Source organism: Vulpes lagopus, chromosome 8 (assembly GCF_018345385.1).
Source record: "Vulpes lagopus strain Blue_001 chromosome 8, ASM1834538v1, whole genome shotgun sequence".
NCBI lineage: Eukaryota > Metazoa > Chordata > Mammalia > Carnivora > Canidae > Vulpes > Vulpes lagopus.
The window spans coordinates 92,695,159-92,714,244 of NC_054831.1; the positions used below are offsets into that span (position 1 = coordinate 92,695,159).

The 19,086-nt window shown below is 36.6% G+C and overlaps 1 protein-coding gene across 3 annotated transcripts in view; it reads right to left on the bottom strand.

The window, feature by feature from the left end:
- Positions 1 to 18,874, bottom strand: part of IL6ST (interleukin 6 cytokine family signal transducer) — a 51,895-nt gene extending 33,021 nt beyond the window's left edge. The window contains exons 1-3 of one of the 3 annotated variants that reach the window (XM_041765219.1): positions 18,643 to 18,874; positions 6,574 to 6,661; positions 795 to 874 (exon numbers count right to left, since the gene is read on the bottom strand). In XM_041765219.1, the coding sequence (XP_041621153.1) occupies positions 795 to 858 (64 nt within the window). In that variant the 5' untranslated portion in view covers positions 859 to 874; positions 6,574 to 6,661; positions 18,643 to 18,874. The remainder of the gene's footprint in view (positions 1 to 794; positions 875 to 6,573; positions 6,662 to 18,642) is intronic. The other 2 variants (XM_041765217.1, XM_041765218.1) reach the window with 2 other exon arrangements.
- Between the last annotated feature and the right edge of the window lie 212 nt (positions 18,875 to 19,086).

Sequence of the window (19,086 nt, forward strand, 5' to 3'; positions counted from 1 at the left end):
GTTTAGTTTGGGTAGGAGATGCCTCAGAGACACATCAAAGCAGTCCTTCAATATTTTTCAAGAGCTGAACAGTGGGAAGAGAAAGTGGGACTACTCTAGAATTAAGGATAATGGGAAAAAATTACAAGAAGGAAAATTTGGGCTCAAGAATGAGGAAAAAATTTCTAAATAACAAAACTTTTCAAAATAAGTTTTATGTCACTTGAAGTGTTCAAAAAGAAGCTGCGTTCCCGGATTTAGAAAGGGTTGATTTATGGCAGTGCTTTTCAAGCTATCTGTGATGAAAGATCAGTTTGGTTTTTTATCCTCAATCTTTCACAGACTTATACTTTCGCTCTATACCATGTTTGATGAGATAAGTCCAATGATCACATGCTTGGATGTCACCGCTATGTCAAACTGTTAAGAATTTCTAAACATTTATTCTTAATTTCTGTACTTATCTCATTGTGAACTAGTGACAAAGGCATCAGGCTGTGGACCAGTCTGAGCAGTACTGCTTCAGACCTTTTTATTCTGCTAAAGGTGTCACTGAGCACTGAACAGCAGTGACACCTTTGGCCTTTAAAAAACGAAGTGCTAAAGGTTAACAGATTTTCTCCTATATATTAAACAACAACCAAAAAACCAACAACATATTTTCCCCCTCCCACCTTAAAGTTATTGTTAGTATACCTAGACAGAATTTAGGATTACTGGGTGACTTTTCATGTCAAATTATAATTATATAATTATATAAAAATATATAAACCTAATTTGTGAGGTTGGGAGGTAGGGTATTTCATGAGCCTTACCTACAGATTCAGTGGTGAAGAAAATAAACAATGCTTGCACTATCCAAATCTTCAATGTCAACATCTTGCAGTAGATATTTCTGTAAAAGACACATGTAATATTATTTTTATTAATTTTTCTCTTATTACACAGAGTAAGTAAACACTCGATTTCTAAAGCTCTTGTTTCCATTGTATAAGCTGTCTTCTAAAAGGTGGTAAAATTTTAGAGAATGCAGAAAACACATTTAACTCTTCAGAATATTTTTCTTTATTCCTACTGGAATTATGGCTACATAAAATAGTGATGAAACACAACTTATACTCTAAGGTTAATTAAAAGAGCAATCCTGTTTCTTTATTATGTGAGGACTTACGCTATTAGCAAGTACTTCAGAGAGACAAATTTCTTTTAGTAGGCAAAACCTACCAAAAGCAACCTCAAAAGCTACTTGCCAAAATGTAAAAAAAAAAAAAAAAGTTTGTAATTCATACCATGACCAAAAACATCCCATCATATGAAGAATGCCTACAAATCACTAAAAAACTCCAACACCTAAGAGAAAAACCAGCAAGATGAGCTGAATAGGCAATTTATAGAAAAGGAAATACAAATAATTTAAACATATGGATTGATACTTTCAACCCTACTCATAATGAAAGATGCAGATTAAAACTACCCCAGAAAGGAATGCAAGAGGATACAAACACTTTGGAAAACAATTTGGCAGTTCTTTACCAAGTTAAATGAACATAATAATAAGCTGCAAGAATGTATTCAAGAGAACTAAAAAAACATGTCCACATGAAGACTTATACTCAAATGTTCACAACAGCTTTATTCATCATAGTTCTAAACTATAAGCAACTAAAATGTCTTTTAACTGGAGAAAGAATAAACAAATACTCAATATCCAAACAATAACATCCATATAGTAGAATACCACTCAGCAATAAAAGGGAATGACCTATTGATACATGCAAGGGCATGAATGAATCTCCAAAGCATTAAGCTGAATGAAGGAAGCCACACATAAAAGGCTATGTACTATATAATTCCATTTATGGGATATTCGATAAATGACACAACCAGGGTGACAGAAAGCAGATCAGGGGCTGGCTGGGACTGAAGTGGAGAAGGGAAATAAATGTAAAAAGGTACAAAAGAACTTTTTAAGGGTGGTAAGAATGTTCTATGACCTCATTGTGACCTCATAAAACTCTAAATATTTGTCAAAATTCACTGAATTGTATCAAGAATTGTGAAAGCACTGAGATTTTACCCTATTTGCAAGCTAACAATTTAGCCTGCTAGTTCCATGGATATTGGCCGAAGACACAAGACTCTTGTGTCAGAGACAAAGGACTTTATCACTCATACCAGGAGCAGCATTTTCAGAGTATTAGCATTTTCTTGTGCTGGCTGCCTGGGCCCCGTTTCCAATAAAGTGCTGTGAAGAGAGACTGGTAAGACCTGTACACCCAGTGGGTCATGTTACAGGGATGAAGACTGAGCTTAGGAAACCAGGCCTTTTAAAATGGGCGTAAGCATGTCTGTCTTTTACTCTAGAGAGAGACATTATCTCCATTTTCTAAGCCTCTAAGAAAATCTTCAAGAGCCCTATGAGGATTTGTTCCCTAAAAACTGCACACTAAAAATGATAGATTTTATTCTTTATAAATTAAATGCTAATTAGATTAGATACTAAATCAACCAAATCTACCCAAAGTATGGAGTCAAAAGAAATGAGTGCTTCACTCCTCCAAAAGACATGTACAAGAATGTACATACAAATTTTATTTCTAAGTACTGAAAAGTAGAAGCAACCAAAACCACAAATATAGTAAAACAGAAAAATTCAAGTAACTCAATTACAGCAATGAAAATGAACTACAGGTACTTACAACATGACTGAATTTCATATATAACAGAGAAGAAAGAAATGAGACACAAAAAAAGTATACATGATTCCCTCTATATAAAGTTCAAAATCAGGCAAATGTCATCTGTGGTGATAGAGATCAGAACAGTGGCTATCTTTTGGGGGGTTGGGGAAGAGGGCAGAAGGGAGCCTTCTGGGACGCTGGACATGTTCTATACTTTGAACTAGATGGTGATTAAAACTTACTGCGATTGGGATGCCTGAGTGGCTCAGTGGTTGAGCATCTGCCTTCGGCTCAGGGTGTGATCCCGGGGTCCTGGGATTGAGTTCTGCATCGAGTTCCCCACAGGGAGCTTGCTTGCTTCTCCCTCTCTCTTTTACCCTCTCACTGTGTCTCTCATGAATAAATAAATAAAACCTTAAAAAAACCCAAACTTACTGAGCTGTAAACTTGTGATCTGTGGACTTTATTGTATCTTAAGTTGTACTTAGTAAAAACACTAAACAAACAAAGCAAAAACTACCCCAGTATCATTTCTAGTTTTGGCAAAAATATAAAAACTAAAAAATTATCAACACAGTATTATGAGATTATGACATAAAGGCATTCTTATACACTGCACAGTATGGTGTAAAATGGCATAACCTTCCCAACAAACTGTGGGAATTTAAAAGTGAATTTCATTGTTTGTAAATTAAAAAACTCAATTATAAACAAAGAACTACCCAGACAAGGTTTATGTCCAGTTTTACATTATCAATCAAAATTAAAATATATATACACATTTGAATCCAATGATTCTACTTCTAGTATTTTATCCTATAGATATGAGTAAAACAATACATACAAGGTTATTCACTACATCACTGTTTTTGTTTTTTTTAAAGATTTTATTCATTTGAGAGAGAGAGAGAAAGCACAAGCACAGGGAGGGGCAAAGGGAAAGGCAGAGGAAGAAGCAGGCTCCCCACTGAGCAGAGAGCTTGATCCTGTGACCCTGGGATCATGACCTCAACCGAAGACAGACACTAACTGACTGAGCTACCCAGGCACACCCGTAGCATTGTTTTTAATAATAAAAGGTTGACACGTGAATAGGGGACCAGTTAAATTATGGTATATCCAAGTATAGCATACATGTAGCTACAAAAAAACTGAGGAAGCTCTAGATCTCTACTTAGAGGTGTGTAATGATATCTAAAATAAATAAAATATTATTAAGGCAGAGAACAGCATATTTGTTATTTGTGGGGAGAAACCCAAAAAGAGATAAAACACACACTCATTTCCTTATATAAGCATAAAATACCTCTAGCAGGATAAAAATAAAGACTGGCTGCCACTGGGTGAGATGCCAGGGTAGAAGGGAAATCCTCTACATATACTCTTTGCATCTTTCCAATGTTGTACCATGTGACTTCAGTAGTCAAAACCTAAATTTAAATTAAAAAATACTTGAGATGTAACTTCTTTAGTACTTTACAAAACTATGAACTTTTTGATGAGGGCTTCACAGTACTACATCTGGAATATGGTATTCTTTTATTAAATATCAATACTAACTTGACCCGCTAACCATGCAACAATCACTCTATAAATAATTTGCTCATCACAAACTGTTCAGACTATTCCAGGATAAAGGATTAAAGAATGAAGTTGCAGGAACCATTTTTCTCCACCTGTTTTATTTCTTACTTCCTAATTTTAAATAGTCCCATATTAGAAAAATCCACATAATTCAACTGCTCATCAAGACAAAAAGAAGAAAAAATCTGAGCATACTGGAGAGTACTATGTGGTCATGCCATCCAGACCACCAACACCAACAAGTTTGTTCACAGTGTAGGGAAGATTCTCTGTGGTTCCTAGAGACTGGCAATCTTTCTCTTGCTGCACTATAATCTTGTAACAAAACTCTGACACAAAGAGATCCCATAAAAGTATTTATAGTTACCACAAAGCAATTAAATTTATCTAAGCAGGGCTGTGAAACAAAGTATGTAAAAGAAAAACAGGCAAAGGTAGGTTTCACATTTTAATAGTTAGAGAGTAATGTTTCCTGGGGCACCTGAGTGGCTCAGCTGGTAAAGCAACTGCCTTCAGCTCAGGGCATGATCCCAGGGTCCTGGGATGGTGTCCCTGTGTCGGGCTCTGCACTTACCGAGGTCTGCTTCTCCCTCTTTCTCTGCCCCCCTTGCTTGTTCTCTGTCTCTCTCAAGTAAAAAATATCTTAAAAAAAAAAAAGCAAGCAAGCAAGGATGCCTGGGTGGCTCAGTCAGTTAAGCATCTGCCTTTGGTTCAGGTCATGATCTCCAGGTCCTGGGATTGAGCCCACATGGGACTCCCTGCTCAGCAGGAGTCTGCTTCTCTCTCTGTCTCTCTCCACTTCTGTCCCTTCTCCCTGCTCATTCTCTGTCACTCAAATAAATAAAATCTTTTTTAAAAAGTAATGTTTCCTGATTTTTAAAAGACTGTCATTGAGATGTGAAGACACATCTATTAAGGAACTTAATTTCATAGTCCCAACCTAAGAGATGGAAACACAGTAGCACTACCTAAAATATTAAATGCAATACAGTCAACTTCATTTTGGGGCTTGTTTTAAAATGGACCAAATTGACAGTATACTGCTTACTGTTCCTCTCCTTTCATTTTGTTGGCAATACATATTCAACTTAAATTTCTATTATTAGCCTTATCCTCCTTCATCTCTGGCAGAATTTTTCACGTATATATTTCCATGCATATTACCACATATTGCATACAATGATTTTCCTTGAATTCTGCATATATCTTACAAGATTCTATAAAACCAAAATATAATTATTAACCACATATACAGAAGGTTTATTCCAAGTACTGAGTGGTTCTTCTAGAGTGACAATTCCCCAACTACGGTGGTTCAACAAGGTAATGTGTTGAAAGGTGCTATAATATGCATCACAAGTAATTCACTATTAAAGCAATAGTCCATAAATGGTTTTTAAAAATTAGAACACATTCAAGATTATCCCTATAGTTGATCACTCTTATTCATTTTCATTCCCATGGATTTTCTTAAGTGGGAGTTAAAATTAATAAATATTTAATAGTTATGCCCTTTATAAATTAAATTTTTGTTACTTACGGATTGATTTTTAAGTCTCTTTTTCTTTTTGACACAAGGACAGAAGAAAAAGTATGAATAATACATTTAGATACAGATTTCATGGGAGGAAGAATGTCAATATAAACTTAGTTACTATAGTAACATTACTCCTATAATTGTAGAATGGTAGATGAAGTACAATTGCCAAAAAAGAAGGCAAAGTAATGTTTGTTGAATGAGTAAGCTGGGCAGGGATAAGGATGGGGACAATTTAAATATGGTATCATATATACACATTACAGCGTTACTTTGAATAAATATGCAAAGAGTCAATCATACCCTACATTATACTAATTATCTTAAAAATTATCCAACTCTGCTCTATTCCATTATTACTAATTATTAATTCATACTAACACTTACATACTATGTCACATTACACAAGTGCTTTTATGTAAATTAAATTACTTCAGTTGATTCTCCTAATATCCTAGAAAAGGAGGTGGGTAGGGCAGGAATCATTATTTCATTATTTTAAGAGTTTATATTTTTAGAACAGCTTTAGGTTTAAACGAAATTGAGAGGAAGGTACAGAGAATTCCCATAACCCTCTGCCCCTACACATGCATAGCTTCTGCTATGGTCAGTATCACTCACCAGAATGGTACATTTTACCAAGGATGAACTTACACTGACACACTTGAATCACCCTAAGTCTACAGTTTACCTTAAGGGCCCGATGGTGTTGTACATTCAATGGGTTTCCATTGCAAGGATTAATTACTGGAACTTTACAAAAGAAAAATTCTGACAGTTTAAGTTACGTACCCAAATCACAAAATTAAGAAGTGAAGAAACAGGGACTTGAAACTAAGTCTTCTGTCTCCAAAGGTCATGCTCTTTTCATCAGGTCTCACTATAAAGAGAGGAGAGCCTTGTTCAGAAAGCTGGCTTTGATAATATTTATTATAAGCATTCTTCTTAAATCTTTGCCTGCTATAAGCCTTTCTGAAAGTATCCCATTTTACATACCCTTGGATCTTCAGTAGAAAACAATCCTATAAACACCTATATAACAATATTTAAGCATCCTAGTCCTGTTTTGAAAAATACTTGAAAACATTATCAGCCCCTCCATGTCCAGTCCAAACTTCCCTGATGTTGACATAATGTCACAGAGACATGAAAGGGATATTTTGTTGAATTTGACAAAGGGAGTAAAAGCAAATCATTAACAGAATCACACCTTTTACCCTTTCACTAGCAGTTAAAGGCTACTGACTCTTCATACTATTTTGTGCACACAGACATAAAAATTCAGTTTAAAATTCAGTACCAGGTTAAATTCTGGTGTGAGTGATGGTGGTTCCTCTTTGAAATATAAAAGATAACTTCAAACTTGGGCAAGAAGTTGAATCCTCCATTACTATTTCACACGTATTAAGCCTTTGATGTAATTTAATAATACATAAGAAATTAAATTTATATCAATGAGATACTAAAATGCAAAGGAAAAATTATTTTTAAATTTTCAAATGAACAGAAGTTGAAAATACATCATATACAAGTCTTTTTTCTAAAAGTATCCACCAAATTGTTCACATTAGTTATCTTGGTGGGATTATAAAAGACTTTTTCAATTTGTATATTACAACATTATATTGTATAAATATATGCATTCTTTTTTTTTTAAGATTTTATTTATTTATTAATGAGAGACATACAGAGAGAGAGAGTCAGAGACAAAGACAGAGGGAGAAGCAGGCTCCATGCAGGGAGCCTGACGTGGGACTCGATCCCGGGTCTCCAGGATCAGGCCCTGGGCTGAAGGTGGCGCTAAACCGCTGAGCCACCCGGGCTGCCCAAGTATATGCATTCTTAATATACAAAAATGGGATCACAAAAATGTTCTGTAACATGCATTTTTCACTTATATTTGGACACCTTTCTAAGTCAATACATAAAGATTAATTCCTTATAGCATTTGCTTAAATTCACCTTCTCAAACAGGTCTTCCCTGAGCACCCAGGATTGCTTTTCCCCCTTTCCTATTTTTTTTTCTCAATGGCACTTAACACTTTCTAAAATGATTTGGCAAACATTTCTTGTAAAGGGCCAGACAATAAATATTTTAGGTTTTGTAGGTATTAAGGTCTCTGTTGCAATTTTTCAACTTTGTTATAGATAGTAAACAAATGGGAATGGGTAAATGCTAATAAAATTATTTATTAAGATAGGATGCACACTAGATTTGGTCTGCAGACCATAGTATGCCAACCCCTGCTCTAAAATAATATTTAATTTACTTATTTTATTGGCTGTTATGGATTGAATTGTGTTTTCCTTCTGAAAGATATGTTGACGTCCTAACCCCCTAGTATCTCATCATGTGACCCTGTTTGCAAATAGGGCTGTGACTGATGTAATTAGTTAAGATGTGATAAAGGAGTAGGGTGGGTCCTTAATACAATATGATTGGCTATCCTTATGAAACACACAGGCACAATGCCATGTGACAACACAGGCAGGCATTGGAGTGATAGAGCTATAAGCTAAGAAATGTCAAGGGCTAACTAACAGCCACCATCAGAAGTAATGAAAAGGCAAGGAAAGATTCTATCAAGAGTTTCAGAAGGACTTCTGGCCTCCAGAACCTTAAGAGAATAAACTCCTGTTATTTTAAGTCATCCAGTTTGTGGCACTTTGTTACAGCCACTCTGGGAAACTAATACATTGTCTGTGCACCTAAAACAGAATGCTAGCAAATTAGGCAAGAAATGTTGTTGTTTTGTTCTCTACTGTATTCCTAGCATCAAGAATCATACCGGGCATAGTAAGCACCCCAATATATTTGTTGGATAAACTGACTTCCTTGTTGTAAGTAGGTGCATAATGTATTAGTGGAGTAAATACACTATATTAGTCCCAAGTCTTTGCATGGACATAAGCTTTCATTTCTCTTGGGAAAATACTGAATAGCTAGGTCCTATATATGGTAAGTATATATTCATATTCTTCTTTGGTGATGTGTCCAAATACTTCATTCATTTTTAAATTGGGTGTGTTGTTTTCTCATTAATATGTTTAGAAAGTTTTTTTAAAAAATAGAATGCTAGACATAAGGTCTTTATTAGAAAATCCTTCGTAATTTCTCCCTATCTGTGGCTTATCTTCCCATTCTTTTAACTGTGCTTTCTAAAGAGGAGACATTTTCATTTTAATGGAGTCCAATCTATGAATTAATACTTTTAGTACTGTATCTGAGAAATCCTTGCCTAACCCAAAGTCTCAAAAGTTTTCTCTGTTTTCTCGTTGTAAGTTTTATAGTTTTAGGTTATATACTCAGGTCTATCAACTATTTTTCTTTTCTATCAACTATTTTGAGATAATTTTTATATATGGTGTAAAGTAGGTATTCGAGTTCATTTTGTTACATACGGATAGCATCTAAACTATTTGTAGAAAAACTATCCTTTCTCAAGCGAATTGCCTTTACACTTTCATCAAAAATCAGTTGTCCATATATGTGTGGGTCTATTTAGTACTCTATTACACGGCCGGGCAAACTTTTTATGTAAAGAGCCAGAGAATAAATGTTTTAGGCTTTGCAGACCATAAAGTCTGTTGGAACTATCCCATCTGCTGTTTGTAGCACAAAAGCAGCCATAGATAATACATAAACAAATGAATGTGGTTGTGTTCTAACAATACTTTATAAAAACAGGAGACACCCTGGCTTTCACCTGTGAGCTCTAATTACCCAATTCCTGCTCTATTCTGTTTCATTGATCTATCTGCTTATAAGTCTTGAAATCAGTGTTCTGTGTGTGCTTAAAAAACATGGCTGTTGCAGGAGTGTTATATAAATGTCAATCGGGTCAATCTGGTTGATAGTGTTATTCAAATCTTTATCTTTAGTCATTTTCTGTCTATTTCCTCTACCAATTATTGAAAAGGAGGTATTGATATTCCCAAATAGAACTGTGGCTTTATTTCTTCTTCCACTTCTTTTAGATTTTGTCCTGTTTTGAAGCTATGTTATTAGGCACATAAATATAAGGTCTTGATGAAGTGGCTCTTCTACTATAGTGTACTGATGTTCTTTACCAATGGTAATATTCTTTGCTCTGAAATCTATTTTGACATTATTACAGACATCTAATCTTCTCTTCCATTAGTGTTATCCTGGTATATCTTCTCCATTCTTTTATATTTTATCTGTTTATTTCTTCAGATTTAAAGAGCACTGTGTTTTTTGTTGTGCTTTGTTTTGGTAGGTAGCATATAGTTGTATCTAATCGGACAAAGTCTTTCTTTGGGTGTCTAAGCCACTAATATATTATTATTGATACAGTTAGGTTTAAAGCTATCATCTATGCATTTGTTTTCTACTTATCTAATCTCTGCTCCTCCTTTTCTTCTATTTCTGTCATTTGTGTTGAGTATGTTTTAGGATTTCTATTTTGCCTTCCTTCCTGACTTATAAGCTATTAATTCTTTATTTTGTTATCTTAGTAATTACTTTAAGGTTTATAGTATGTATCTTAAACTTTTCAGTCTACAAGTGATGTTATAGCACCTCATGCACAGGAGTAGACATCTATTTCTCTCCTCTTAATCTTTTTTTTTCCTCCTCTTGATCTTTATGCTATTTTTGGCATACAAGTTACTTTTACATATTTTATAAACTTCAGATGTACTTTATATATGTTGTAAACCATATTTTTACTATTTTGGTTTAAACAATTATTTTAAAAGAGATTTCTGGGGGATCCCTGGGTGACTCAGTGGTTTAGCACCTGCCTTCAGTCCAGGGTGTGATCCTGGAATCCCGGGATTGAGTCCCACGTCAGGCTCCCTGCATGGAGCCTACTTCTCCCTCTGCCTGTGTCTCTGCCTCTCTCTCTCTCTCTCTCTCTCTCTCTCTTTCTCTCTCTGTCTCTGTCTCTGTTTCTCATGAATAAATAAATAAAATCTTTAAAAATAAATAAAAGAGATTTCTATAATATAAATATCTTACGTATATATACATGTCAGTAACATTTCCAGAGTTTCAAATCCTTTGTCTAAGGTCTATATTTCCATCTAACATTTTCTTTGTCTGAAGGATGATGATGATGATGATGATTATGATGGATTATTATTTGGAGTGTGGTTCTGCTAGTGATGGACTCTTTAAGTTTTTACATACCTAAAAAATATTTAGGTTATTTATCCAAAGAATACAAAAATATTAATATAAAGGGATACATGCACTTGACGCTTATAGCAGTGGTATCTACAATAGTCAAATCATGTAAATAGCCCAAATTATGGAAACAGCCATTGACTGATGAATGGATAAAGATGATGTGTTATATATACACAATGGATTATTACTCAGCCATCAAAAAAGAATGAAATCTTGGCATTTGCAATGATGTGGATGGAACTAGAGAATCCTATGCTAAGCGAAACAAGTCAGGGACAAATATCATATGATTTCACTCATATTTGGAGTTTAAGAAATAAAACAAGCAAAGGGGAAAAAAAGAAAGGCAAACCAAGAAAGACTAAAGAAAATGAACTGATGGTTACCAGAGGGGAGATGGATGAAACAGGTGATGGGGATTAAGGAGTGCACTTGTGATGAGCACTAGATGTAATAAAGAATCACTATATTATACACCTGAAATTAATATCATACTGTATGTTAACTAGAATTAAAATTAAAACTCAAAAAAAAAAAAAAAAGATACACTGGGTGAGGTTGGAGCAGTGCTTATTCTAGGGTGATTTATTTATTCCTTACTACTGAGGCAGGATTCTTCTGTATCTCTATCAGTGTCCCATGAGTCAAACAGTTCCCACCCTGGCTGGTGAGGACAAGTACCTTTCCTGACCCTATGCAACCACCAAGTACTGTTATCTTTACCCCTCCAGAAGGTTCTTTCCCTGACGTATAGTAATTTCTTTATATGCATGCACTGGTCAGTATTCAGCTGAATAGTTTAATGGGACCTTTGAAGCTTTCAAGAGTCCTCTATTATTCTGTTCTGTGAACTCTAGCTCTTTTGATATTGCCAGCCATCTCCACAGGTCAAAGAGAATCTACGGAGCTTACCCTGGATTCCCACTACCTGTGTCATGGCCTGGAAACTTTTTCAAAGTAGGCTAGTGCAATCATATGTTTCATCTTACTTGTTTCCCACCTATCAAGACTAGTGCCTTTCATTATCCAGTGTGAAGTATCTTGATTATATTGTCTCATGTGTTTGTTTTATGGTTGTTTCAGGCAGGAGAGTAAATCCTATCCTTATTATCTCATTTTGGCCCTAAGTGCAAGTTGCATAGTCATTTGGATACCAAATCAAACAAGGAGTACATAATAAAACCATTGTCAAACTGTTATGCATACTGGTGTGAATAATCCTAATTAAAGCATTTGCAAATTAATTTTAGCAAAATACATGAAAACAACAACAAAAAGCCCGTAAATTCTAACAAGTATTTAGCCTAAAAATATAAGTATGGTCCAGTAAGCAAAAAGATAACAATATTAAATATTACCCACTCTATTAAGATAAGAGAACTATACAATCATTCCAATAGATGCTTGAGAATCATCTGATAATGATAATATTCAACAACTATTCAATTCAAATTAAAAAATAACAACAAAGTGTCAGAAAACTAAGACTGAAAGAGACCGTCCTTATCTTGATGAAGTACAACAAAGAAGAGCATGGATTATGAAATCAGACTGCCTATGTTCAAATCCGGACTCCTTAATTTTTTTGTAAAACATGTTAGCCAAGTTATTTGATATCCCTCACTTTCATTTTCCTTATCTATAAAATGAGCAAAACAGCACCACCTACCCACTTATTACCTAGGACTTGTGTGAAGATTAAATAAGTCAATAAACATAAAGCACTTGGAATCTACCTGGCTCATATTATGTACACAATACATGGTAACCTGTTGTTACCAACACAGCTCTCACTGTTGCTGCCACAGTCCTTTATCAGAAACCTAGAGTAAATGTCATATTCAAAAATAAAAATTAGAAACATTCCTATTCAAGTCATAATTCAAACAAGATGCTTGGAGTTATCACTTATTCAACACTGTTCCAGAGGGCTTAAGCAAAAATAGAACAAGTAATATAAAAATGGAAAAAGAAAAACTTGTAGATGATATTATCTATGAAAAAAAAAAAAAAAAGAAATGACAAACTACTACAACTACTGAAAATTTAACATTAGATTTAAGCAAAAGACCATCAAAATATAGAGCTCTCCTATATACCAGGAATAATCAATTAGAAATGTAAAAGAAAAAATTCTATTCATAATAGCATCAAAAACTGTAATAGCTAAGAAAAAATCTAATCAGAACTATGTAATAACTTTATACAGAAAACTATAAACCCTTAGTAAATAGCTCATCATTTAAGACTTAAATGCCATGGAATGAAAAACAAACTATACATAGAGACAATGGTTCTTCACAAATTAATATAGTAATGCAATATAATTTTAATCCAAATTGCAAAGTGGTTTATTATAGAACTTTACAAACCAATTTAAAATTTCATATAAAATATTAGATAATAGCCAAAAGCCAATTTTCAAAAGGAATAAAGAGAATACTTGCCCTATCATCTATGAAGATGTACTACAACATTATAGTAATTAAAACATGACATTGCATGTGAATAATTCGATCAATGGTATAAAACCAAAAATCCAGAAAGAGATCCATATATACTTAAGAATTTAATCATCTGATTAAAAAAAAAAAAAAAGCACTTCATATCACCGGGGAAATAAAGCAGCATTTAATAAACAATACTGGGACAACTGGCTCCACAAAGTTGAAGAGCTCTATTTCATTACAGCTAAATATACTCCAGATTAAGGATCTTCAGATTAAGAGTATTAGAAGAAAATACAGTTAGGTTTATGACCTTAGAGTTAGATAAGTCCCCCTACATATTATGACCAACTGTTTTAGACCTATGAAAAAGGTTTAAGGAGTATTTTTGATGACCAGCCACATTCTCAGTACAGCTTAAATAAAATATAACAAATACAGTTGGAGCCAAATAAACACATCTTGCTCTTAAGATGTTCAAAGTTCAGAAAGGTAGAATTTGCACAGAATGCTACAGAGGCTTGGAGAATAGCCCAATTCCCAAAGGGCCCAGGAAGGCCCAGAAATGAAAATACACATAAAGATTTTTTCTAAAGAGAGAAAATAGCATACACCTGAGCTATATGTTATCTTTGACTCTAAATGCCAAATGAAGATTATCAATGGCAAAATCCCAGCACATGCCAGTGTATAAACCAGAGCTGTGCTCTCTGAAACACAGCTCTGATGAGTTTACTTTGTGTTAGGGAATGGAGGTGAGGGCATACATACAACAGAACATCCAAACAAAAACAGGTTGCGTAGACAACCAATACAAATGCCTCAGAGCACAGGATGAAACTAATTAGTTTGAATAAAGAGAAAAAGAAAGTCTGGAGGCAGAACATCTGAATTTTAAGAGGGCAACAGATTTATTGTGCTGAAAGGAATAAAACTCTGGCTCTGGATATGTATACAGACAGCTTTAAAATAATAATCTATGATACAGCCACATTTCAACACATAGAGCTCTCTTAGTCATGATCCATTAGCTAACTAGTATCTCATTAAATCTCACTGAGCTATACTAAACAGAGAAAAAGAGACTGTAGCCATTGTAACAATATCACAAATGTTTCTTAAACATTGTTGACTATGTTTGCTTCTTGAATTTTCTCTTCTGGTTTCTATGTGGTTGAATTCTTTTACCTACTTTATTGTCTTCTTCACGGAATTCTCTGCTAGGTTTTACCTCTCGGCTATGAATGTACCTGAGTATTTGGAACCTACTATTTTTTAAAAACTTTAAAATTTTTTAAAAAAATAACAACTTCTTTGAAGACATATGACTTGAACTATCACTATTTCAAACAAAATAATTTCAAGAACTCTGGTTGGGACCTTTCTTTTGATTCCAGTTACGTATCATTGTCTTGGATATTCTGCCTCTAACTCAAATAGAAAGGTCTAAAAACAATACACACATGTATATATATATGTAACTGCATGTGCTTCTAAAAAAAGTCACAGTACATATCTTTCCCCCATCTAAGACCACCTTTTTTGAATTGCTAAAGTCAATGGGATCCATTAAATTCTAGCTTATCCAATCTTCTTTTATGCTGTCTTTCCCATTTGTCTCTTCTTTTCTACCCTCTACCATGACAAATGTGATTTAGGCACTGATCATCTTAATACTTATCTGCCTTCCTGCTTCCAGTCTCTTTCCGTCCTCCAAATCATTCTGACATTATAGGTGAATGAATATACCTAAAACACTACCTTAAACTTGTCACTCTTAAGCTCAAAAGTTTTTCCAAGGGGCAGTAACAATGCCAAATATTTTAGCTATTTAAGAACCTAAAAATTTGGCTTCATGTGCCTGTCCAACCTATCTTTTCCAGTATTTAAAATCTATTCTAGAGGAGCCTGGCTGGCTCAGCTGGTAAAGCAAGTAACTCTTGATCTAAGAGTTTTGAGTTCAAGCCCCACGTTGGGTGTAGAGATTACTTACAACAAACAAACAAATACTAAAGACGACTCTAAAAACCTCTCTACTCAAACTGTTCCCTCAAGCTACCCCACCACTGTACATCTAAAGAGAATAGCGAACAATCTATTGAAATTATTAATGTAGTTTCCCAAATGCAAAGCAAATATTTAAGCTTTCATTTTTCTTTGACCTCATCACGCCATTCATATTTTGGTCTACTTTTTATCATTTCCTACTCCTACAGACTAAGCTCACTCCCACAGACCAAGCTCAAGACACAGCAAACTACCAGACTTTCTCTAACACATTTTGTTATTTAAGAGTTTGTACTTCTACATATGCCATCCCCTAACTCTACAATGTCTTTCCCCAGACTCTGCTTTGCCCCGTGTGTAACTCAGATGAAACATCATGTCTCCTACGGAAATCCCCCCTATTCCCACAAACATCTTTGCTCCCAATGCACTTGCGTACAATTCCATAATAGGAGTTCAAGCCCTGTAATGTAACTGTTTCTATGTCTCGATATCCTCAGAATCCAAGATACTTTGAGGCATGACGAGGGCAATTAAGAGTGGGTTTTAGGGGATCCCTGGGTGGCACAGCGGTTTGGCGCCTGCCTTTGGCCCAGGGCGCGATCCTGGAGATCCGGGATCGAATCCCACGTCAGGCTCCCGGTGCATGGAGCCTGCTTCTCTCTCTGCCTGTGTCTCTGCCTCTCTCTCTCTCTGTGTGTGACTATCATAAATAAATAAAGAAAAAAAATATTAAAAAAAAAAAAGAGTGGGTTTTAAAAGACCTCATGGTATGGCCATATTATTTTAGTCACTGCCTTTCAAATATACTATGTGAAGAGGGAATATATGCATCACAGTTAAAAGCTCAGATTCTGAAGCCAGGCTATCTATGTATGAATTCTAGATCTACCCCTTATTCAGCGTGGCACTAGACAAATTAACCTCTCTTTGCTTTGGTTTCCTTCTTTGTAAAAGGAAGATGGTAACATTTACCTCCTAAGGTTATGAGGATTAAAAGAATTAATACAGGCAAAGTGCTCAGAACAGTGACTGGCACAAATAAGCATCATTTTTGTACTGGCTATTGTAATTAATATACTTTTTTTTTTTTTTTTCCTGACTCCTTCTACATAGACCTCTATTTGGAATGGGCTTCTTTCCTTTTTCTCTTTATCCAGGTCTCACAAAGGTTTCAGGTCTGACCTCTGCTCAATCCTTTGATTATTCCAACTGTTAAATAATCACTCCTAATTTATTATTTTTTATCACTCCTAATTTAGATATCTATAGCAGTTCCTGCACCATTCTACACTTAATTAAAGCTGCCTTGCATCCTTGTAATTTTTCATACATTTGTCAGCCCAATTTCTATAAACTCTATACATGTCCTAACAATATCTCATGCATATTTGTGAATTCCTGTAGCCAGCAGTAAGTGGTTACTATTTATTATGTAAAATAACAAAGTAGAAACTTCAAATCTGATCATACAGCCTTTGCAATCAAAGAAATGGAGAAGACTGTGAGAACATTCCACACTTCTCTAGGAGCCAAGCTGCAAATATATTAGAGCCAGGGAGTCCTGACTCCTGTTAAAATGAGAAGCTCTAAAATAGCTTCTGTGGAGGAAAAAAGCCCTCCCTGCAGATCAGTTATGGGGAGTCCATAATTGGCCAAACTAAACTGTAGTAGTGGGTCCTCCATGAGAAGTGTGTCAGTATAACAGAACGACCAAGTGAGAGTACAAGGGTTGGAATTACACAGATCTACATTTCAAAAGGACCCTGAGCCTCAGTTTCCTTCTCTGTAAAGTGGATACTGAGACATTTTACTTCAAAGGTATATAATGATCGACATTCACCCTAACATTTAACTGCAGTGCAAATGCCCTTGGGAAAACCTATAAATAAACTGAAAACACTGCAAGTCGTAAATAAAAATGAGAACACTGTGCACATTTTTCATTACATAAGAAAATATGTCCGCAGTATTTAGAATATTCCAAATTACCTATGAGAAAACTAAACATGTTGTAGCACTGTCAATTATACAGACTTGAAAAGAGGGGAAAATTCCACCATGAAACTTACTCCCCTATTCTCACACTTTCTCCATCCTGTAACTTTCTTCTTCCACTTGTAATTAAAAACAAGTGTTCAAAAACTATCCCCCAGAAGAAATAACTGGAAAACAGGATTTAACTTAGTATCCAGTTGGCTATATAAACGTAGAGTTCCATTTACAGTTCAAAAATACTTCAAAATGGGAATTACCATGAATTTAAGAAATTAAGATAATGGCGAACAGCTCCTAGGATGATCTGAGTCAGGAATTTCAAATTAAGAGTTGTTCCAACTTGAAGCTGGCAGTCACACGGTCTAAAGGGTTTGTTTACAGCTCCGACTTAACCAAAGACTCCAATCTTTTAGAAGAGTCACCCTGGCATTCTAATCACTAATTATTTTAAACTTAGTGTAACTGCTGAAATGCCCATGACTACACAAATTAAGCCGAAATGGGTGTTCTGAAGGGGGGGGGGGGACACGACAAAACCCCAACAACCTCCAAGTGGCAAGTCTTATTTCTAACCTGATATTTTTTTCATTTGGAGTTATGAATAAAATGCTGTTCATCTACTGAAAAACAGAACCTTGCCGCTTGGAATAACCTTTAAGCTTGGGGGAGGGGTGAAGTTTTAAAGATGGATTTGGTACTTTTCAGATACAGCGTTAAGGTGGGATTCTTTAAGGACCGATACATGTGAGAGAGAAAAAGAAGAAAGAAGAGGCTGTTAGTTGAAAATGTTTTAATTAAGATGAACTTTCAACAGGGTTGAGACATTATGATTTCAGGATGGAAAGATGGCTTTGCTGAGGAGCTGCTAACTTCCAGGTAGAAAGTGAAGAGTCAAGTGCGGGGCCGGCGGAATTGAAGGGGAGACGGAAAGGAGCGAAAAGGGGGGCTGGGGGGCGTGGGCCTAAGAAGGGTGTGTGTGTGTGTGTGTGTGTGCGCGCGCGCGCGCGTGTACCGGAGAAATATAGGTGACAAAGTTGTGGGAATCAGATTCCGGGCTCTGTGAACACGGAATGGAAGGAGGAATGCGGGGGTTTCCAGGCTGGAACTAGCAAGCTGGGGACGCGCGGCGCTAGGGCGCCCCTCTCCCGGGGCAGGGCGGCCCCCTGGACGGCCCGGCCCCCAGGCCCGAACGCCCCGACCTAGCCCTCGTCCTCGCGCTACGCGGCCCTTCACTCGGTCGCGGCACCTCCTCACCTCAGGCCTCGGCGCTTCACTCAACCGCATCCGTACAACGCAGGACTCCCCCGGCGCCAGGCCGGGCCGGTCGGCCGCACAGTCGCGGCCTCCAGCTCAGCTGCGCCCGGGCGTTCCCCTCGCGGCTCCGCCGGCCTCTCAGCTCTGAGCTCCGGCTCCGGCTCGCTCCCGGTTCCTTCCCGCAGACGCGGCACGCGGCCCTCCTCCCACCGCGGGGCGCTGCGCCCCCTGACCCCGCCTCGCAGCGCCCTCGCCGCGCCCCGCCTCCGGATTTAGGGGCTGTATGCTGATTGGCTCCGGCGAGACCCGGCGCGCCCGGGCATTGGTCGGGAGGCCGCCCGACGGCGAAGGGGCGGGACTCCGGGTAGCTGCGATTCCCGTAACGCGGCTCCTGGCGTCCGGGATTCCGGCGGCTGCGCCCGCGTCGCCTTTCCTAGACCAGAT